The sequence below is a fragment of the Pyrus communis genome, chromosome 3 (genome assembly GCF_963583255.1).
Source record: "Pyrus communis chromosome 3, drPyrComm1.1, whole genome shotgun sequence".
Lineage (NCBI taxonomy): Eukaryota > Viridiplantae > Streptophyta > Magnoliopsida > Rosales > Rosaceae > Pyrus > Pyrus communis.
This window is the reverse complement of record NC_084805.1, coordinates 29,435,394-29,457,096: the sequence shown is the minus strand read 5'-3', so window position 1 is coordinate 29,457,096 and position 21,703 is coordinate 29,435,394. Positions and strand designations below refer to the sequence as shown.

The following is a 21,703-nucleotide window of genomic DNA, read 5'->3' as shown; positions in this document are numbered from 1 at the left end:
TCTTGACCAGCCCTTTGACCGGTTCTCCCATTTTTGGCCGGATGGGAACCACAAACCCTTTGGCCTAGCTCTTGATTGGAGATGGTTTTCATGTCAAAACGGGCTATTTTTAGCCCTATAACCCTTTGGCCGGAATGGTTGGAGATGACCTTTAGGCGAGTTGTTGTGACCTCCGTAACTCCGTTGGACGTTGGAAGAAAGATCTGGGCGTTGCGTGGTTGTTTTGCAAGATCTTGCTTTCAGTTCGTAGAGTGGATCAAACAAAGATGTATTCAGCGCCGGTATAGTCTTTTTAGCTAAAATTTAACATCCGCTCAAATTTAGTATTATAGTTACAACTCATATCTTTGATCTTCTATCAACTTTCAAATGAAACAACAAATCACAAAGAGTTTACCTCTTTGGGCTTTAGTCATCAGTCAGTTAATAAAAAATTGAATCTGTAGAGATTACAGCTTGCAGATTCTTTGAACGTTTACATAAGACAAGGGACCAAACGAATCGAAATAGCGGGAGAACCATACGTTAGTCACATCGTCGTCTTCAGTCGGGTTTCTTCAAGTTCAAGCAATTTTCTACCGATTGGCCGAACAATTCGCGGACCTCCCTTAATTCTTTCTCTGGCACCAGAATATCATTGAGATTGTTAGTTATCACAGCAGCCAATCAACTTTTATATCAAGTGCAGGGAGTAGTTCTCAAGAGCACAAGTATCGTAGAATTAGAAAGACGGAAGGGAAAGATACACCTGCAGCTTCGAGTTGTCTCTGGAGTTCTTGTCCGACAGCATCATTTTCGGCCTAAAAAGTTTCACCAAAAAATTGAGAAAGAGGTACCGTATGAACTTATGAAGCCCAGTCAAATGAAGTAACACAGAAATTAAGATCTTGGATGGAGAAACATATGAACCCCATACCTGCAGTTCTGCAATCCGTTTCAGCTGCCCTTCTTCACCTCCATCGGCTAATGGAAGTGCTGCAACTAATGCATCAAACTGTGCAAGAATTAGGCGGTAGTATCTTAGTTGAACAGCACAAGAGCGGAATGAATTGATAAACTAGATGCTATTGACAAATTCAACTCATATCAGCAAAACTTAAGCAATTACGATGCCAATAATTGGGCCACAAACAAGCTTAAACTATCACATTATGCCAAACCCGGTGGAAATGTAAAAGTATACTTTGTATTAAAACAGAAGAATTCATTCAGGAAAAGAGCCATGTGCACGAATGCGCTGTTTAGAATATGGTAACTTGGGTCGCCATAAGTTACAAAATTTTGAATACTTGACATGATTCAAGATAGTAGGGTTATCAAACATGGAAATATGCTGCACCTGCTTAGCAGCCTTAACAAGAGCTGCCCCCATGAGCTTGGGTTGTTGGGCAAAATCAGCAGCATCCTCGGTAGGATTAGCTGGCGGTTCTGGGTAATTTGGTGAAAGTCGGACTGGAGGAGAATCCCTTTGTAGTGTCCCAAAGGTATTGAAGGTAAGAGAAGCAATTGTGTTCACTTGCCCCTGTAATTGGGAGATTATATCCATCGAGCAAGCTCGCCCTGCCATGAAATTTACAGAGATAATAGGTTACCCAACTCTAATACCCCATACATAAACTCATGAAAACCGAATACAATATCCGTAATGTGGCTCAAGAAAACAAGGAATCATAGAGCTAGTCATTACTAAATCTCCAAACTGAATATTTTTTGTTTTTCTCCAACATTACATTTACACCTATCAAATAAGAAGTATCCCAAACACAGGATAAAAGATCGATCCTTCAGCAAGTTACCAACACAAAGGCATGAATCAAGCTTCATATAACACAGATTTCCTACCACATTTTCAAAACCCGCTAACGCCCCCACATGAAAAATAAAAATTAAAAAAAATTAAAAAAATTAAAAAATCTTGACAATGCAGTTATTTTCTACAATGTATATACTCTCTGTCTGACTAGGGTCAATAAAAGGGAGAATCCACAAATTTTAGAGAATCGAGAAATAAACAGCAATGAAAAGAGCCTAAATTTCTGTTTGGAAAGAAAGAAAATTGGAGCTCCGATGAACAAAGAGAGCACGGCGGAAGTGGAAGTGTATGGCGGCAGCATCGGTGAGTTTTTCGAAAATCTATGGGGTCATATGACACTAAATTATACCAATTGTATCAGAAAAGAGAAGAGAAATTGTACCTGGCTACTGAAACGTCGTCGTTGGAAGAGGTTAGCGGCGTAGCGACGGAGGTCTCTGCAACTCAGAGAGAGAGGGGCTACTAATTGAGAAGCCGGCGGCAAGTAGTAGATTGTAGAAGCTTCGAAGTCTTTGGGCCAGCCCACAAAAATTAGTGATCAACATTTTAGGGCCTTTGGGCCTGTCATGTAGCCCATAAAGTTAAAAAGAAAAAATGAAAAAAAAAAAAAAAGACGAGCCGTTTTAGGCTTTAGCCCTTGAGGGGGTTTTTGGGAATGCACCAACAATTTCCTAACATGCATGAATGTCCGTCTCCTGTACATTAACATCTCCCTGTGACCGTTGGATCCTCGATCGTTGGGCTTTTGCTGCACATTGGACGCTCCATTTGTCGGGTGCATGTTGTCACCCAAAATATAGTAGCATTTTTACATTTTTCCAACCCTAATCTGCAATGCTATCAGACTCAATTCATCAAAACAAAAGCTTAAAGAAAATTGTTCGATTCAATGAACACGTTTGCTCGCCACCCTTACGTTGTAGAGATCATCACCACTGCATCAACTAAATGAGATTAAATTTTAAAATTTATATAACAAGTAGATTAAATCGCATTCATCTATCGTGGTGATGTTCACCACACCTGTAAAGGCCGTGATTCATGAAAAACAACACACGCAATACTACAAAAACCAAAATATTCGAGAAGGCTTCCATGAATGCCGTAACCTCAGCAATACAAAACTACATCCAAAAGTACTTCTCCAAGAAAAAACCAAAAATACTCGGTCTCAATTCAAAAACAGTATCATAATATTATTATCGGTCTCTAGAGTCGAATACGGAAAAAAGCTCAACTCAGCTGTACCCGATTTGTTGCTGCTGCTGCTGCTGCGGCTGCTGGTAATTACCGTACCCGGCAGCAGGATAACTTCCATAGTACACGTTAGGGTCTTGGGAAACTTGTGCGTACCCATAGCTATCGGGGGTAGGTGCAAATCCATAGTAGCCGCCGCCACCATTCCATTGGCTTGGATCTGCCTGGGGCTGAAAAACCCATCGTAAACATCAGTCGAGTTCGAGGGCATTTACAAAGTTAAACAGCTTTATGTTCAAGTATAGTACGCACCTGCTTGTTTGAAGGACTGCGCCCCCATGAAAGACGGATATTTTGTGCACCCAGCTGAGATCCATTTAGTACACGCAATGCTTCTTCGGCACAGCTTCTGATGACGCATAAGCACAAAACAGAAGGTTTGATTCAGTGATATCCATGGAAACAATCCCCAAAGAGAAGACTAGCAGATCCGCTCACCTGTCTGCAAACTGAACAAACCCACATCGCTTGCCCATTGGTATCTTGACATGAACTAGCTCACCGTACTTGCTGAAAACTTGTCTCAAATGGTCATCAGTGACATTACCATCCAGATTACCTACAAATATCTGCAGCAAAAATATTCAAAGTCACAAGCATGTGCTGAAAAGTAATTTCAAAAATGGAATAAAACACAAAGTACCCACAGTTGTATTGTTCGGATCACTCTCATTCTTTGCACCCTGAGAATTTTGATATGAAGCTGCATATGAAAAAGTTCAACTAACAGCTGAGATATGCAGAATAACACTTCACAACCCCCTTATGCTATCAATAAAAGAAACAAAAGCAAGTGTAGACAATCAGACATATTTTCTGGCCATACTTTCTCCCAAAAAAAATTAAATAAAAACAATGTAAACTATTCACTGCCCATGTGCGTTCAGACCAGACAAACAAACTAACCACTGCGGTAATGCAATAATCTTAAGGCTTATCAACAGAATTAAGAACGTCTAACCACATTGTGCCACATGTAAGGGACCCAACAAGCATTATGCACATGTATAGCAGAAAACCATATGCATATGCACACATAGTGCCAGCCTTCTAATCCCTAAACAAATACAATCTGCAAGGTCTAACCAAAATATAGTATGGAAACGCAGATTAATCCTGGTGAGCAATGCCAGTATCAAACCTTACCCTGTAGTTTCCATCAGTGTGGATGATTCTTACGCTCACATTACCCTCACATAACAAACAAATATTACTGACAAAAAAAATTTGGTCACAAATACTTCCCTATGCTAAATCCAAAACAAAACAGACAAAAAAGAGACCATGCTTGGCCTACATGCGAACTGTTTGAGCTGACTGTGCTTTAATTGTAAGAAGTAAAACAAGGAATAAGATTGTTCGAAGGCTGACAAACCATGGATATTGTGATGGTCGTGCCACATTCATTTGTGCTCCTTGGTCAGAGGTTTGAAATTTAGAATGTACAACATTTGTTGTCAAAGTTGATTAACTGGTTGGACAGACTGGTCCTTTATCAGTTACCTAAGTGACATTGTTATCTACATGGAATTATCAAGTTCACAAATTTAGTCCAATGAATCAATCAACTCGAATTAAGTATATGTGCATGGTTATCCAGTTGAACCAACATCCAGCCCAGTCTGGTTTAAAATATAATGGTAAAACCTAGTCAAATATCATAGAAAGTCTAAGTTATGAGGTACTGACAATGATGGCCAGCCAACTAGACAAAGTTCCAGGAAATTCCAATGGGTTGCAACAGGAACTCCTTCCAGAACCCTTCCTCAGGAATTGAAGACAACAGGATTAACCAGCGTCAATCAATATGTGGACCACTAGGAGGAATGGTAAAAGTGAACGAAAATGTAAAGGGCAGATGGGGACGATACGTAAGGAATTAAAGATGTAAATATTTTGGAGGGCACTTTTTTAGCCAAACAACAAGATAACTTAACCACCAGTATACAGGTATCATACTCAAGTGAAACTAGAACAATCACAACATGTAATTTCACTGAAAGCTGAACCACCAGAATGGGGGCTGGAAAAGAAAATTTAAAATTCAAAAATGCAGCATAACAAATGCCACATAAGAGTAAAGGCCAGTACGTTAAATTGAAACTGACCTAGCAAGGCCACGCACTAAGGGGAGACCATTTCAGCTGAAATCAGTATCTGGCCCTTAGATGACAGAGCCTCCTGACACCCTGCTTTGAGACAACAGGAGTTCTATAAGTTGTCAAGATTTTAATATCATTTACCTTTGCCCAAATTTTCTATTGAAATTATATGAATCAAATGAATTGGAAAGCACTGCTCATCGTCGAGAGTAAAGCTCAAACAAAGCAAACTTAGCCAACTGAAAAGTAATGTTTCGCACATTGGATACCATATCAGAACCGGAATGCACTACCTTACTATGGCATACTAGTAATTCATATTGGGTAAAACACAAAAGGGAACACACCAGTCATACAGAAATAACAACCAATTAAAGTTCTTATACTCCTCTCCCAAAATGCAACACAAAAATAATTGCATGCAGCCACAACCAAAAAGCCATACGTACATGAATGAAACCATATAGAACATACCATTTGAATACTGCTGACTGCCCCCGGCGTTTTTGTTTGCTGCTGGTCCAATTCGCATAGGCCTTGTAGAGCATAGAACTCCATTCATCTCAGTCATGGCACGCATCTGTTCAGACTCATCTCCAAACTTAACAAATCCATACCCCTTGGTGCACCCAGTGAGCCTATCAATGACGACCTTGGCACTCTTACATGATGGATAACGGGCCCTGAATGTCTCTTGTAGCACATAATCCGTCACATCAGCAGCCAAATCTCCAACAAATATCGTATAATCCGGGGTATCATCCGAACGCTTCTCGCCGGTAGATGCCCAGTTCAATCTAAAATTCTGGGCACCATTTGGCATTGGGGTACCATTGAATGCCTGAAGCACTCTTTCCGCAGCAGCACGGCTATTGAATTCGATGAACCCGTAACCCTCTGATTGACAAGTTTGCTTGTTGCGGATGACTTTCACAGAAACAACCTACAACACATAATTAACAAGAAAATAAATAAACGCTAACCTTCAATTATATAATTATAATTGCAATAAAACACTTGTATATCTATATCCTTAAATACACAGATATAAATATCAGAGCTTCAAACGTATACGTATATGAATGTGTGTGTGTGTGTGTGTGTATGTATAATTGGGTGCGATTATAAAGCAAAACAAAAGATCTAACAGACTAATGAGAGAAGCAAAGAACCTCGCCGGTGTGAAGAAAAATATTGTAGAGATAGTTCTCCTCCATCCAGTACTGCAGGTCGCCGATCCAAAGCGTGCGTACCTCGTCGGCGGAGGCGGGCTGGGAGTGCTGGGGGAGCTGCGGAGCCGGAGGGGCCACATGCGACTGCGGGGCCCACATGGCAGGTGCCTGGGCAGTAGGTGGTGGCATCATCATGTAGGGCTGCGCGGGTTGCTGGCCATACTGCTGGGCGGGCTGCTGGCCCAATGCCGACGGAGCCACACCGCCTGCACCCGGTTGCATCATCATGTGAATGTAGAGAGAGAAGGGGAGGAGAGAGAGAGAGACAGAGAAACCCTAAGGGAGAGGACGACAAGGTCCTGAGAGAGAGAGAGAGAGAGAGAGAAGGCGACAAAAAGCCAGACGGACAGATTTTAAAAGCAGAGGGATTAGATTAGGGATTTGGATTTCCTAGGAGCAGACACGTAAGCCGCTCGCGTGGCAATTTTTTAATAATTTGGGCTTGTCGGTGGATGTGGCCCATTATTGTGGATCCTATTTTATACCACCTGGGCAAAAACTAGGCCCAATTAAATAAGGCCCCCAATAAATGGACCCATGTTACATGTGTCCACAGTGCATCGGCTCCAATTTTTATGGCTCAAATTAATAACTTTTTCTTTTTTCTGGTAACAAAAAAGTTTAAGAGGAAATTGATTACTCTCACCACCAGCGTCAGGTAAACCCACAATCTCAAGGTAGAGTGACTTACACTTGGCATAGAACAGCTACCACCGATATGGATTTACATATAGATCGCACACCAACGAGAACTGCTGGCAACGCAAATTATACCTTTTTATTTTAACAAGTACCCTTTTTTATTTCTTGTCCAAATGGTACAATTAAAACACTAATCTTCCAAGTGATGATGATTTATCTCGTCTATTGAGCAATGTTTTGCATCTTACTTTTTTCAAAAAAGTTATTATTATGAGGAGGAAAAGCGTTCGAACTATTACAATAATGTTTTGCGTCTTACTATTTTCTACCACGTAATAGTCCACATCAACGTCTTTTAAATTTGTATGAGACAAAATGAGAGACCATATATCAATCAACAAAAACATTTAAATAAATCTCTTGTATCCACTAAATCAGTGTTATCTCTATTGAACAGTGATCTAACCCGCCTGTTGTCTTATTTAACTACATTTGTTCATGTAATTCATAGTCTAACAGAACGCAGAACAACATAGCAAGTTAAATAATCAAAAATTATCACAACAGACACAAGAGCCGTTATATTCAATTATCATCTAATCTCGTATAAGTACAACTTGCAATGCACACGGCCAAACGCATTGGATGAGTGGCTTGACCCACCCTTGCGAATTTTAGATTTCGTCATAATTTGGGCCAATTTTCATATGAGCCCGACAACCGTGAATACAGCTTTGACGAATGAAGACCGTGAAACGACAACACAGGTTGCTCGCACGGTAAATTTTTTATCCTAGTTTTCAGCTTCACTCTCACTTGCGAGTGTTGCCCACAAAAAAAACTTCAAATGCTTCAATCTTCCGCGATGCTCTGGATCTGAGAACTCGAAAGAGAGAAGTAAAGTCCTCAACTTTTACTGGTACGATCACTAATGTTTTCATCCATCAAGTTCTGTAGGTTCATTTGATCCCCATTTGCTTAATTTAATTGGGATTTTCATGTAATTTAGTAGCTTTTGAAGTGAATTATCACACCTCCCGTACTTTGGATTTTGTAGAGTTTCTGGGTTTTTTTTGTCTTGCAAGCAATATGTATGAATGAACAGATATTTTGGGTTTGACTGGATTTGTTGGATTTTTACGTGAAGCAAAGAAAAGGGCAGTCATTTTATGAATTGGGTTTTTACTGGTGTGATCAAGGAGTTGGTTAGATCTTTGTACTTGGGTCGAAATCGAAAATCGAAATGGATTTGCATTTGAAGAACTTGTTCGATAGATTCCAGGAGCAATTTGGGTCCGGTCCGGGGCTTGGTCCCGGATCAGGGACATGTCTTATGAATGTGGAAGGCATTGCTCCAAATTTTATCAAGTCCATCTACAAAGCATCAGCAGCTCTGTATAGGACTGATCCCTGGAAAAGGTTGTGTCCCGGGCATATTTTTGGTGTCCGGGTTGGGAAAGATACCGATTGGTCTGGCAAGAAACAGCCATTTCCGTGTGTTCAATTCGTTGGAGGGGATGGTGGCGATATAGGGTTTCATATGTTTCGGTCTCAAAGTGATGCAAAGAAGATGACTGGCTCGAGAGAGACAGTTCAAGTGCCAAATGTTGAGCTTTTACGGGTCACATATGAACGGGAGGCATTGATGTTTCCCTCGAATAGGAAAATGATCAAATCTTTGTCACTCGAAGTGTCAGGGAGTGATCGCTTCCCTGTCATTGATGTTGCCAGATGCACGTCATCAGGGAGTCTTAGGTTTAGGCATCCGAGTTCTGAAGAGCTTAAGTTTGTGTATGCATTCATGAAAGCCATAGCTCTGGTGCACCCATTGCTGCAGGAGGACAAAGAAGGCGGTCCAAAGTGGTCAAGGTTAATGCACTTTGAACCGTTTATTGAAACAGTTGATGTTCAGTGGCCACAAGAAATGGCCAAAGGTTATGATCTTGTTGCAGTTACAATTTCGCACCCACCTGGCCAGGCATACGAAGAGAAGGCTAGTACAACGGCTAGCTCAACCCCAACCAAATATGCAGAACTGTCAAAAGAGGAGAGTTTTGTTGATATAAGAGTCTACTTAAATGGCAGCTTGAAGCAGTGTGCAGCATGTGAGAAAGAAATCCACAGTGAACAGGCTCTCTCTTGTGGACGATGTCGAGCTGTGGTCTACTGTAGTTCTGTCTGCCAGAAGCAGCATACGAAAGAAACACATAAGAGTATGTGCGGTCTTTACAAGGCTATGATGGAAAGGGAAGAAGAGCTTGAGATGAACATCTTCATGTTCGCTTGTGATGCTGATCAACCTTGTAAATGGCTTGAATCATTGGGCATCCATCAGAAGGGCATGTGGAGGAGAAAGTGCAGTTGCTATTCTCATTGCCCTTTTGGTCTTCTTCCTGTTAAAGGTGGACTCTGGGATGCTTGGGGAGGGCTCAATGATGAAGAGTTTCCACGCGACTCATCTTTTCAACATCATGTAAGAGATGGTATGTCAAGTCCAATCCTCCTCTCTTGTTGGTCGGAATACTACAACCTTCGGTCACTGCCATTGTCAAGCCCTGTTGCTGATATCCTCTCTCACCCATTGACGGTTTATTACATATTAACGACTCTCAACATCAGCTCAAAGAACTTATTGCAGAAGGGCAAGGAGGTGATTGTTCACTACCTAGGGCCAGAGGGAGAATTGGATTGGATGCCGGCATTTGCAGAGGTTGGTCATTTGCTCAATGGATTGGGGAACGTGCTAATTGTTATGGTAGGTTCTGAAGTTCCAACAAATTTGTCGGGGACAACTTCAGGTATCGGTAGCAGGGTGAGGGTGAATCTTGTCAGGGGTGTTTATCAGGAGGAAGCCTCCTACCTACCTCCACCCCATGTCATTGTTGCACTGAACTGTGGATTGGATAGCTATGCAAATTGGGGTGGATCTCTTAATTCAATCAAGTCCATGGCCGTCCCAGCATTCTTCACTGATCAATCTGAACTCTCGTGCGCAAACGCTAAACAGGCTCTACGAAGTGCTGGACTGCATATCACACATCCTGTGACTCCAAATCCTTTCCGCTCGCCGGTGAAACATCACGAGCCTTCCAGCAATCTTCCTTCGTACAGCAATGGTTTTGTGCTTGGAGTAAATACATGAGTTGGCAACCATGAAGTTTCAAAATTCAATCTGAACTCTTTCTTGTCATGATAATTGTATTTTTAACCTTACTTTTTTGTCCCATTGAATTGTAGTAGCAACCTTGTTGCATATTTGATACTCGGAAGATTTTGTAATTTTTCGGTGCGGTCGTTGCCTCATCGTGGTATTACAAATCCGCTTGTGTAACAAACATGTATCTTTTCGTTAATACTATATCCCAAGATTCATAATATATCAATCACATTGCCCATCTATATTATAACACGTAAATTAACACAATCGATCGATCCTATATGGCAGTCAACATGAATCTTGCTCAAAAACTTGAGGCTTGCCTTTCAGGTAGCTATTTGCCAACCCATTACAATAAGCACTTTACAAATAAGTACTGTCCACAAAAGCAGATTATAGTCTCTTTAAATTAGCGACTCACAAGATTAAAACTTTTCAGCAACTTACCCAAAAGATGGAAGAACAAGTTGCGTCAAAGTTTGAATACTAGCCAATAAAAAATGACGGCTCAAAGTTAACCTACCTCAGGTCCAAGTTGCCCATAGCCCCAACTTGGCCGCCAGGGTAGGGCCTACAAAAGCTATGGCCGCCAGGGTAGGGCCTACAAAAGCTAACCAACCACCGCCCTTTTCCTCCCTATCAAGGCACCTCCTACCTCATCCATCCCATTTTAGGATTGCAGATTTTAACTTTCTGCAAAAGCACTTCTTGTTGGCTCAAAAGCACTTCCTTCTGTTGGCCCTTGTAAACTAAAGCAATGGAGATCCCTGCCTTCCACCCTTACCAATCTGTCTTCCCTTCTCATCTCATTTATCCATACCATTTGGTCCCAGAAAACTATGTGCACTGGACTGAGACCCCTGAATCTCACATTTTCTCGGCTGACCTCCCTGGTAATTTCAACTATCCCTCTTGGTTTCCAAGAGAAACTTACGTACAACTGGATGCCGGATTGTGGCGGCAATATCTCAAGTAAATCACGCACTGTCACGATGTTGTATCCGTCTAACGTGACAGTTTGAGATTGGCTTGGGATAACACAACAGGAATCCACTTTTGTATGGACGGGAAGTTCCTTATATTTGACAACTTAACAATAATATTAATCGACCCAAATTTTCTTTTCTTTTGTTGGTTTTTCGTTTTTATTGTTTTTTTCGTGAAGTGATTTTCGCGTATTTTTTTTAATAGCGGTGGAACTTTGGTTTTGGTGGTTGTTATATATGATTTGAGCAGGTGTAAGGAAAGAGGACATAAAAGTAGAAGTGGAGGACTCGGTGTACCTCATAATTCGAACAGAGAGGATCGAGGAGTCCACAGAGCAGCCTAGCAGCAGGACCTTCATGAGGAAGTTCCGGCTTCCGGGTCGGGTCGATATCGAACGGATTTCAGCCGGATATGAAGACGGAGTGTTGACAGTCACGGTGCCGAGATATCTGAGGAGGGCTTTCTTCATTGAGCCAGCTGATGTGCCAGAAAGGCTTGAAGTTCTTGCAAGGGCTGCTTAGTTTTAGTTTAAACATGGCAAATTAAAATAAGATTAATTGGATAATAATTAGTTGTGCTATTTTTCTCTTCGATCGGGTTGAAAACCCTAACAAAGTTTTTATCGAGACCCTCTGTTTGTACCTATCCTCATTGATGTACATATTCCATTTATTATTAATGAATATCGTACTTTTTCAACAAACCAAAACAAAAAAAAAATAGTTGTGGGGATTCTATTTTTGTTAAGCTAAGGATTGTTGGATTGTACTTGATTTGAGTTCTCACATTATTGTACAAATGTTTTAAACTATTTTATGTATTCCTCTTTAATTTCTTGCCATTTAAAGTGATGTTTAACGAGTTTATTTATTTGGTTTTATCGTGATTTTTGTTACAAATGAATATTAATTAGGGTGTTTGAATACAAAATGCTGTAAATCAAAGAAGAATAGTCTGACTACTAGAAAAATTGTTACCTATCGATTATTGTAGCTTCAGTCGTCATGATTTGACGCATTTAACTACTACTTACAATTCAATGACGACAACTTAATTAAATGGATTAATAAAAATTGGTTTTCAAAGCGAGAGTAATCCAAATTTAAGGGAAAAATCATATTCAAGTATTAATTATGTTTGAAAATTTCTGAAAATCTATGTCATTCAATTGTAACAATTGAAACTATAAGAACCAAAGTCGAACTTCCCTCAGATACCAACCAAACTTCGTAGCCAGTTCAAGTTCATGAACCCTTTGATTATTAAATAGCAATACTCCCAAACTTCTAGATTTAAAAATTGGGAGTTTTAACGAAAAGTTTATGATACTGTTTATTTTAACGAAAAATCATATTTTTACACTAAAAAGTCAAACCTTGTACTATTCACTCTACCTTTTATTTTATCTTTATCGTTAAAACTCAAAGTTTTCAAGCTCTTTTCATTAGTTTTTCTTTAAAATATATATATATAATTTTTAAAATGTTAATAATAACACTATCAAAATATAATTGGTAATAATATATTCAATCTCAAACAAAATATCTGACGTTGGTTAGAAGAAAATTGAAATACTTCTATAAATTTTTTAAAAAAGATTGGACAGTATAAAACTTGTTGTGGCCGCGAAGAGGATAAAATGTGCAAGTCACGAGAATAAAAGACGGTTCATGTGGTTTTGTGTTGGGGATCGAATAATGCGATTAAGATATTTCCAAGGTAGATCCAAAATCTCTTGGGAATGCTATATAATATTTATCAAGATAACTGGAGGACCGCAGGCTGCAGGCATAAGGACCACAAAACTCAATAGTTTGTCTCATCCGATCTTACAATGTTAAGTAAATATATTGCACGTGACATTGCGTTATTTGGATATTGTATCGCAAAAAATATTCTAAAAATAATCGAAAAATTATAGTCTAAAAAAATTATATTGTTCTTAATTTTAATACATGAGGACAAGTTTTGACATAACGAATAAGTTGTTTTTTTTTAATTAAAAGGTCACGAGTTTGAGTCATGAAATCGTTTTTTGCAAAACAAAAATAAAGCTGCGTACGATAAACATTCCTTCTCAACCCTCACAAAACCAAGAAACTTGTTGACTTGGAGTGGGTCTTCAATTTAACACATAAAAAAGGAAAAAATTATGAAACGAAACTCATAGAATTAAGTGGGTCTTCAATTTACAAAACCCATCGTATGCACTCCAAGCTAATAATCCATCAGTGGATAAAAAATAAAAATAAAAATAAAAAAAACCCAGCATTCAATTTGAGGTGCATCAACCAAATCAAGTTGCCCTGTCCTTCTCCCTCCCCCCATTGAACGTGTAAATTCAATGGCAAAATACACACGTCAGCATTACATCATAACTAACCAGGGTAACTTTTTACACACTCTGGAACTCAACAAGTTACCCTGGTAAATAGTACTAGTACCTCTGTTTTACCATCTTCATAATTTCAACAGCCTCACTTAATCTCCTTTCTGTAGCTTCTCTAGCAACTGTAACTCGCCCGGCATTCCTGCATTAAGATTAAGATGCTACTAATTAGAGCTTAACGATCGTTTAATTTAAGTTTCCGAAGAAAAAACGAGAGATTCTTTGCTTAAATCTGACCTCTTGTCATTGTTGCCAGCCTTCCTACTAAGTTCCTCAACAAGATTGTGTAGCCTTTTCAAAAGAGCGGGCGATCTACGCACAGCTTCAATGCCTTTACTGCTAGAACAAACCTTCTTCAGAAGTTCGGAAGCGGTGAAATAACCCTCTTCCTTGTTCCTGAAGTTAGGGTAAGTTATTAGCCGTTGAACCAAGATAACGAACGTTCATTTTGGCAAATCATACTTGAAAGTATATGGCTTACGAACCTTACAAACTCGCATACAACAGTTTCTACTGATCCCGGACTGTCAATTAGCACTTCTACCAGGTGTGGATAGCGGGCAAGGTTCCTTAGAGTTGAGAGCACGTGTTTTTGAACCTCCTGATCGGGTATACTTCGGGTGGCTGAGCCAAAAATCTTCAGTAATGTTTTAATAGCTCCTTCCTCCACGAGTTTTTCACAACATTTCTGAGAATGTGCGGTGGCCTTGTCTGCAAATAGGATTATAACGTAAGTACACCATGCTAGGATTACATTTCATGTAGGAATAATGGAAAGACGTGAGTTTAGAATCATGAACAAACCATGGAAATGTTATCGAATCTATTCTGAAATGTAAAGTTAGCGTAATGCATGCGAACTTGGATCAAGAAATGTTGGAAATGGAGTGTATCATACAATCACTGACAACTTACCCAAAGTAACACAAGTGTGAAGAATGCCGCTGATACTTTTCATTGTTTGTAGCTCCGAAAGTGCCGCTACAAGTCTGTTTATAATCCGCATGCTATCATCTATATTCGTGGCAGACTTTTGCACTCTCAAGCGCAGCTCCAGTAGCTGATCTTCCGTCTCTTTCCTCCTTAGAAGGTAGCCTCTCCAGCATGACTGTCACTCAAAATCGGTTCTTTTAATTTACTGAATTTGGTAATAATTACAAAACAATAGCTAAAACGATATGTACAAAAATAGCCAAAAATAATTCTACAGACTACAGGTTTTTTACCCTGTTTGACCTTTTGATTCATAACAGAAACCAAAAACAACGGAAGGAACATTATGTGAAAGTAATACATCAATCGAAGGTCCAGCTGCTAGAAAATTCTTTCGACATTTATGTAACTCCAAGTTTTTCATAAATGCAGTGGACTAATACTTCAGCCACATTAACTGGTAACATTAGATTTCTACTGAATAAAAGAAACTAATGAGAACAAATGAAACATTAAGGGATATATCTTACTTGTATCACAACAATACATTGCCTTTCTCTAGCAGCTTTTTGCCTAGCAAACCACCCTCGAATATGAGACTGAATAATGACCGCAGAATTCGTTCTAAAGTTTAGTGACATAACACTCCTCCACCACCTTTGCAATTTCAACACAGAGCAAACAACTTTATTTAGTTCAGCACCCATATAAAGGGCTCCTGTGCTATTCAAAGGACAACCATTGCGGACGATTGGGCGTAGTGAAGCAGCACCTGCAACAAACCAAGGCCATAAACATTTGTAACTATAAGTTTCTATTCAAAGCTAGAACATGCAACACAAATAAATAAAATGGGTAAGAACCAGTCGGGAAAGGTTGTAGTAATATACCTAAGAGCCTATTTCGACTAATCTGCCCCCTGACTATTCGTTGAATTTCCACAGCAGCTTGTCTATGACGATGAAATGATTGACACCATATCAAGCCTCGAATAGCGCTTTGGATCTTTACTGCAGCCTGTCTTTGACACGAGAATTGACTTCTGATCAGCCAACCACGGAAGTATCTCTGAAATCATTTAAGCACACTACTGAGACATGATACTTGCACAATACAAAAGGGGAGAAAATTACAGTCAATCATCTAGATAGTATAAATACCACTACAATAGAATTAAGTTGCATACAAAAGATTGCTTTAATATGACAAGGTTTCTGCTGCCCTATATGCTCAGAATACATGGAGAAATACTTACTTGGATTGCAACAATGAGAAGCCTATGATTTTCAGCGCCTTTCCGGGCAAAACACCCACGTATATAAGATTGAATGACGGTGGCTGAAACAGCTGCAATTTTGTATCGCTGATAAGCCTTCCAGCATTTTGACATTCGATAAACACTTTGGATTTTTATTATTGCTTGCCTGTTAATATGAAACCTCCTCCTCAAAAGCCAACCACGAAAATGACTTTGAATTTTAGTTGCAGCGGAATGCTGATAGAGAAGAGAATGACGGACAGAAAAATTCTTCCATGCAAACTGGATTTTAATTGCTGCCCTTACTTGAAGATCACGCGCAACACTTTCTTGGCACAGATTGCAAGATTTATCTACAAGAGTAACCCCGTGAATGTATCTCAACCTTGCAAGCCACCCACGAATATATCTTTGGACAACAATGGCAGCTTTGAATAGATCAGGAGCAGATATATCATGAGTTACAATACTTCCTCCCTCATAATTGCTTTTTTCAGTATTTTCTGCCCTTACTTGAAGGTCACGTGCAACATTTTCTTGGCACAGATTGCAAGATTTATCTACAAGAGCAACCCCATGAATGTATCTCAACCTTACAAGCCACCCACGAATATATCTTTGGACAACAATGGCAGCTTTGACTAGATCAGGAGCAGATATATCATGAGTTACAATACTTCCTCCCTCATAATTTCTTTTTTCAGTATTCTCTGCCCTTACTTGAAGATCACGTGCAACATTTTCTTGGCACAGATTGCAAGATTTATCCACAAGAGCAACCCCATGAATGTATCTCAACCTTGCAAGCCACCCACGAATATATCTTTGGACAACAATGGCAGCTTTGACTAGATCAGGAGCAGATATATCATGAGTTACAATACTTCCCCCCTCATAATTTCTTTTTTCAGTATTTTCTGCCCTTACTTGAAGATCACGTGCAACATTTTCTTGGCACAGATTGCAAGATTTATCTACAAGAGCAACTCCATGAATGTATCTCAACCTGGCAAGCCACCCACGAATATATCTTTGGACAACAATGGCAGCTTTGACTAGATCAGGAGCAGATATATGATGAGTTACAATACTTCCTCCCTCATAATTGCCTTTGTCAGTATTTACTGCAAGTATCAGATACGGATTCCTCCATCAGAAAGAGAACAGTATATACCACGCTTAGATATAAGGACCAGAAATAAATTGACAGAATAAAATTACAGGTAAGCAATAAACTCTCCTCTGAGTGACAGAATAAAAATAAGTCAAATAAAAGAAATGAACTCTGGAGTCAGAGAACTGAGTGAAGAGAGAGGAACTAGCAGGGGGTAACAACAAGAAATGGCAACACGACGGACATTACTCTGGCATTGAGCTACAGAAGATAATACAATTACCTTTCTCAATATTAACGCTATCCTTATTCGTAGATAGGTTAAGCGAAGTCGGAGAAGTTGGTTTTGCAACAGATTTATGGTTCCTTTCAGCCATATCTTGCCACCAGGCCTGAATAGCCTTAAACTTTCTTACAGAATCTGTTTGTATATACAAACATGACAACAAATGAAAAATACAAATAACGCAATCAGTTTCAAGAAATGAACAAATAAAATTAACCTTGAAGACAGATACAAGATAACAAAGGAAAGAAACCTTCGGTGTGGTGGTCATATGTTTCCTCTTTGATCTGTGTTGCTTCGGGTCTTACATAGCATCCCATGCATGTATATTTTCTGTCTGTACTTTGGCAATCACAACCCAAGAGTTTATGGAAATTTAATTGGTCCTGCCAAAGAGATACTCAATGTTAAAGTATTATGACAACAGCTGAATCCATTCTTCCACCATAATAAAATATCAGCTCTTTTTAAAGGATAAACATCATCTATTACTATTACCATATTTTTCTTGACAATAAGTTGAGATGAAAGGAACACCAATAGTATCACCACACTCCGGTCATTTCGTGCACCGTTGTATTCAAGAATGTCACTAATTTGCAGAACCTGTTGAAATATTTCAAGATGATTGTAAGCTAGATGGGAAGTTCACGAAGAAGTGAAAATGAAGAAAAAGAAAACCAGCACAAACCTCTGGAAAATTTCCCAATAACGTCAACAATTTCTGGGACAATAAAAAGTTGTGCACTGCATCTGAATAATCAGTGGCCAACATGATTGATTCTTCGTGACTTGATTTATTACGATCCTGCAACATATAATTTAATGTGAATGAAGAGAGGAAACTAGATCTCTATGTTCACAAAAAATTATAGGAGGTAAATTAAACATTTAGTACCTTTGATGACCGACCACAACATAGTTGCTTACGAAAGTAATAGTCCAGCAAGCACCATATGGCTTTTCCATCAACCAATGAAGCAAAACTGTCAACCTTGCAATCATAATTTTCACAAATTGCCTGAAAACCCCAATAAAAATGATTATCAGGAACAGAGCAGTGATTTTTTGTGTAACTTGGACAAATTGCAGAATGTGTTTGTTAAATTGCAAAAGAATGCTATTCAAACCCCATAATAAGAATAAGCTGATAAACTTTCAGCTATATATTAGCAGCAATACCTGAATCCACTTTAAAATCATTTCCAACGAAGAGGAATCAAAACTGATCTGTGAAACAGAAGAGAAATGATTAAAGGTCAATTTTAATTGAAACTCTAGATCATGTAAAAATAATACCCCAACAATATTAAAAATAACAGAAAAGGGAATAAAAATAGGACCAACAGGTAAACTAATAAGAAACTCATCCTCTTTGAAACAGACATACCACACTGCCACGAATTTTGCAAATTTCCTCAGCTAAGTTTGTTTTCTTGACCAGAAGCGGTAGCTGCAAGTTCAATGACAAAGTTAATGAAGTATATTACCAACAAGCAGATAACGGTAAACTCGTAAACAATTCTTAACAATAGGAGGGAGAAAAAAGGAACAGGCCTGCAAATGGACAAACATGTTCCAGAGCAAGGAAAGAGTAAGTTCCTTGTCCCCACCAGCAATATCATCTGCCACAATCATCATTCCATCTTCATCATGTAAAACAACGCCAGCCTGTTTAAGGTACTGCAGGGCAATGCCACAATTTGCCAGGTTCTTCTTAAGCGTATCTGCTGGAACAACCATTTTCTGTTCACCCAATGCAACAGTGAAATCACTTACTAATATAAACATTCTGTTAAACAATAATTGTACCTGCCTATTTATTCAAAGTATAAAGAAAGAAAAATAACAACCGTGAGGATAGAGGCGTCATCTAGCAAAAGTTGAATGGCTCTGCACAGGCGCACCCCATCTTGAAGATCAGCAAATAAATCGGTAACTCGAAAGTCATATTCAACAAGTGGATGCTGCACAATAACAAATATCAATCGTCGATTAGACAATGTAAAAATAATTTTGTTGATACTAAAGAATGAAACATTATGCCTCATCATCAATGGAAATGGCCCAATCCTAAACAAATCTTAAAAGACACTTCTTTCGCTCACATCCTGAAAATACACACTTAAACAGAATTCGATGTAAATGAGTGTCACACATAAAATGAGCAACCTACCTGCTGATAGGACACTTTGTATCCTAAAACCACCAGATGTGCTGAAATATTACCTTCGCCAAGCATGACATCAGATGACAGAAAATCTAGTTGAGAACCACAATGAAGGAAAAGTCAACCCTATAGTTCAAACAGGACAGTGACAAAACAATCAACGAGCAACAGAGAAATGGAGCGATGTTTACCATGGATCACCTGATGACTTGATTTAATATGAGATTCAACTGTAAACAATAAAGGAGAACCCCCATCCACTCCATCAATACCATACTTAAGAGAAAGACTGCTCTGGCATTTCGCTCTATCAAGGATAAGAGCGAGCATCAGAAATCTCTTCAAAGTGACATTTCCCAGAGCTTCGTAATAACCCGGTCTGTAAAGACCCTCAACCTTCTTGTTGTAAGCATAATCTTTCGCTAGACCCGAATGTGCAAAAAATTGCTTCTCAATGATCATTTTCAGAAACCTGAGTTCTTCATCAGAATTAGCATCTGTGTCAGACAACAAAGAATCACCACCGAAAACAATGTACAATCCAATTCGAAGCCAAATTGGGTTATAACTCATGAGGATTCTAGTGGCCTTCTCCTTCAACCCAAAATCTGTAACTAAAGGGCAATGTGCCTTCATCTTTAATCTCCCTTCATCAATATTCTGCGTAATAAATAGAACAGTCAACATGTTGGCCAAATACTAAAGTTTTCTCTAACTTTCTTAGCAACCAAACAAATGAAAGGTAAATCATACGAAAGATTCTGAGAATCCAAACCTTTGCTACATGAGTCATCGCATCGAAAACCTCCTTGCAACTGCCCATGCTCAGATAGAGTCGCATCCTCTGCGTCAAATCATCAACACTGCACACATGCTCCAACGAAGAACGCAGGTTCAAATACTTGGAGCTCGAAAACGCTACAGCGCTCACGGCCCGCCACGAAGAGTCTCTCTGACGCTTGGGGTCCCGCCACGCCGAATCGACCCCAACCGCACTGCCGGGATCGCTATCCCTCTTTCCCTTAGGGAGCGTTCCCTTGCGGTCTCCATCGACGGACAAATTGCAGCCGCAGGATGTAGGGTTTTGGAAGAGGAAATTGAGCCAGACGGAGAGAGACTTGGCCAGCGACTTGAGCGATTGCTCTTTCTGAATTTGGGCCTTGCGGGACGATTGCGACTGCTCGAGCTCAAAGGCCTTGAGTTTCCGGGACGCCGCCTTTATCCGGCCAGAGTTTGATGGAGCGAGAGACGGCCGGCGGCGAAATGACGAAGAAGTACCAGGGGTTTGTTTGGAGGCAGTGAAGAATTTGGGGCCGGGGGACTGGAAATTGGAGAATCGCGAGGAGGCTTTAGGGGTTTTGAAATTGGTGATGTCTTTGAAGAGGGTGGAGGGGTTTCTGTAAGGCGACGGCGACGGAGAAGGCGGTGGCTCTCGGCCTTCCATTGGGGGCTTCGCGGCTCAGTCTGTGGCTGAGAAACGCGAGGAGGGGTTTGAATTTTGACTTGGTTTGAATTTGAAATGCCCAGAAGAGAGAGCGGGGAATGGCGACAGACGACGCTTAATGACCAAAACAACCCTAACGTCTTCTTTTATATTTCAAAACCCGAAAGTGAGCCTAGTGGGCCTAGTGGGCCTTGAGGCCAACAACATGCGAGCCCAATACTATAAAATTACTATGACACGTCAGCCCAACAACGTCGTTGGGTCAATGCAAAAAATGAGGATCCTCTTCGAATTCTCTCTGTGAAGATCCTCTATTTTCCATTACTTATATAAAAAATAGTGGTGTTCCATTCATATTCCGGTAAAATAAAAAAAAATTCCAATGTCAGGATCTTCACAAAGAAGATTCGAGGAAAATCCTCATTCCAATAGGAAAAGAGAGGATTGGTGCTTTTTTTTTTTTTTTTTAACTTGGTTTTTACAGAACAAACGCGCGCATATATACAAAATTTGACATGAAGAAAAGAAGAAGGGAAGGCAATGCAATACAGGTGCGTCCGTTAAATCCGATGATAAAATTTATATATATCGATGACATTATCGATTGCATTCCGTAGATTTGCAAATCATTTATTTACATTATGGATTTGATTGGTACATATCTTTGTATCTGATCATACATTTACCGTATGGATCTGATTGGACTAGGTTTCCACGGTTTGTTCATGATTCTTGATTGATTGGTTTTGCAGACAATATTCCTACCACACGTTCTCATGGGCAGAGTTGCGCAGCTGTCCGAGCCTCCCACAAAGGCGGCTTGGGTGGTGGAGCCCGAGCCGATGATGGAGGTCTCCTTGGGGCGGGAAAAGGCACGGGACGCCTTTGTACAAACAAAGGAGAAACAAATGAGGTGGTG

At 39.8% G+C, this 21,703-nt stretch overlaps 5 protein-coding genes across 7 annotated transcripts; 2 read left to right on the top strand and 3 right to left on the bottom strand.

The window, feature by feature from the left end:
* Window positions 1–342: 342 nt before the first annotated feature.
* LOC137729201 (mediator of RNA polymerase II transcription subunit 21) lies at window positions 343–2,378 on the bottom strand. The gene is made up of 5 exons (XM_068468060.1): window positions 2,196–2,378; window positions 1,340–1,560; window positions 917–994; window positions 749–800; window positions 343–620 (listed from the first exon to the last, which is right to left on the bottom strand). The coding sequence occupies exons 2-5, from the start codon at window positions 1,544–1,546 to the stop codon at window positions 544–546; spliced, it is 414 nt and encodes a 137-aa protein (XP_068324161.1). The 5' UTR covers window positions 1,547–1,560; window positions 2,196–2,378; the 3' UTR covers window positions 343–543.
* A 496-nt stretch (window positions 2,379–2,874) lies between these two features.
* On the bottom strand, window positions 2,875–6,725 carry LOC137729200 (polyadenylate-binding protein RBP45B-like). Of its 3 annotated transcripts, XM_068468058.1 has the most exons (6): window positions 6,345–6,725; window positions 5,647–6,115; window positions 3,718–3,773; window positions 3,509–3,639; window positions 3,323–3,419; window positions 2,875–3,240 (listed from the first exon to the last, which is right to left on the bottom strand). In XM_068468058.1, exons 1-6 carry the CDS (start codon window positions 6,630–6,632, stop codon window positions 3,052–3,054), a joined length of 1,230 nt encoding a protein of 409 aa, XP_068324159.1. In that variant the 5' UTR covers window positions 6,633–6,725; the 3' UTR covers window positions 2,875–3,051. The 3 variants fall into 3 exon arrangements, 2 of the variants coding, with proteins under 2 accessions (XP_068324159.1, XP_068324160.1); XR_011067975.1 differs by lacking the exons at window positions 2,875–3,240; window positions 3,323–3,419 and adding an exon at window positions 5,179–5,259 and having other exon boundaries at window positions 3,566–3,639; XM_068468059.1 differs by lacking the exons at window positions 2,875–3,240; window positions 3,323–3,419 and having other exon boundaries at window positions 3,505–3,639.
* A 1,107-nt stretch (window positions 6,726–7,832) lies between these two features.
* Window positions 7,833–10,381, top strand: LOC137729368 (uncharacterized). Its single transcript, XM_068468307.1, has 2 exons — window positions 7,833–7,965; window positions 8,104–10,381. The coding sequence occupies exon 2, from the start codon at window positions 8,290–8,292 to the stop codon at window positions 10,186–10,188; it is 1,899 nt and encodes a 632-aa protein (XP_068324408.1). The 5' UTR covers window positions 7,833–7,965; window positions 8,104–8,289; the 3' UTR covers window positions 10,189–10,381.
* Window positions 10,382–10,838: 457 nt separating this feature from the next.
* On the top strand, window positions 10,839–11,959 carry LOC137730327 (15.4 kDa class V heat shock protein). The gene is made up of 2 exons (XM_068469395.1): window positions 10,839–11,096; window positions 11,440–11,959. The coding sequence occupies exons 1-2, from the start codon at window positions 10,961–10,963 to the stop codon at window positions 11,709–11,711; spliced, it is 408 nt and encodes a 135-aa protein (XP_068325496.1). The 5' UTR covers window positions 10,839–10,960; the 3' UTR covers window positions 11,712–11,959.
* Window positions 11,960–13,408: 1,449 nt separating this feature from the next.
* On the bottom strand, window positions 13,409–20,828 carry LOC137729913 (uncharacterized). The gene is made up of 19 exons (XM_068468965.1): window positions 20,116–20,828; window positions 19,532–20,000; window positions 19,347–19,432; window positions 19,024–19,137; window positions 18,728–18,916; window positions 18,566–18,623; window positions 18,353–18,417; window positions 18,069–18,191; window positions 17,862–17,978; window positions 17,669–17,776; window positions 17,424–17,556; window positions 17,168–17,305; window positions 15,768–16,894; window positions 15,403–15,580; window positions 15,043–15,284; window positions 14,495–14,687; window positions 14,065–14,290; window positions 13,817–13,975; window positions 13,409–13,721 (listed from the first exon to the last, which is right to left on the bottom strand). Exons 1-19 carry the CDS (start codon window positions 20,782–20,784, stop codon window positions 13,628–13,630), a joined length of 4,488 nt encoding a protein of 1,495 aa, XP_068325066.1. The 5' UTR covers window positions 20,785–20,828; the 3' UTR covers window positions 13,409–13,627.
* Window positions 20,829–21,703: the final 875 nt, after the last annotated feature.

Coding starts and splice junctions, on each gene's coding strand:
- LOC137729201 (XM_068468060.1), bottom strand. CDS start 1,546: ATGGATATAATCTCCCAATTACAGGGGCAAGTGAACACAATTGCTTCT. Junction 801..916: donor AACGGATTGCAGAACTGCAG/GTATGGGGTTCA, acceptor GAAACTTTTTAG/GCCGAAAATGATGCTGTCGG. Junction 621..748: donor GAGACAACTCGAAGCTGCAG/GTGTATCTTTCC, acceptor TTCTGGTGCCAG/AGAAAGAATTAAGGGAGGTC.
- LOC137729200 (XM_068468058.1), bottom strand. CDS start 6,632: ATGATGATGCAACCGGGTGCAGGCGGTGTGGCTCCGTCGGCATTGGGC. Junction 3,774..5,646: donor CAGTCAGCAGTATTCAAATG/GTATGTTCTATA, acceptor TTTCATATGCAG/CTTCATATCAAAATTCTCAG. Junction 3,241..3,322: donor GCAGTCCTTCAAACAAGCAG/GTGCGTACTATA, acceptor TGGGTTTTTCAG/CCCCAGGCAGATCCAAGCCA.
- LOC137729368 (XM_068468307.1), top strand. CDS start 8,290: ATGGATTTGCATTTGAAGAACTTGTTCGATAGATTCCAGGAGCAATTT.
- LOC137730327 (XM_068469395.1), top strand. CDS start 10,961: ATGGAGATCCCTGCCTTCCACCCTTACCAATCTGTCTTCCCTTCTCAT. Junction 11,097..11,439: donor TTTCTCGGCTGACCTCCCTG/GTAATTTCAACT, acceptor TGATTTGAGCAG/GTGTAAGGAAAGAGGACATA.
- LOC137729913 (XM_068468965.1), bottom strand. CDS start 20,784: ATGGAAGGCCGAGAGCCACCGCCTTCTCCGTCGCCGTCGCCTTACAGA. Junction 19,138..19,346: donor ACAAAGTGTCCTATCAGCAG/GTAGGTTGCTCA, acceptor GTTATTGTGCAG/CATCCACTTGTTGAATATGA. Junction 15,285..15,402: donor TAGTCGAAATAGGCTCTTAG/GTATATTACTAC, acceptor GGTTTGTTGCAG/GTGCTGCTTCACTACGCCCA.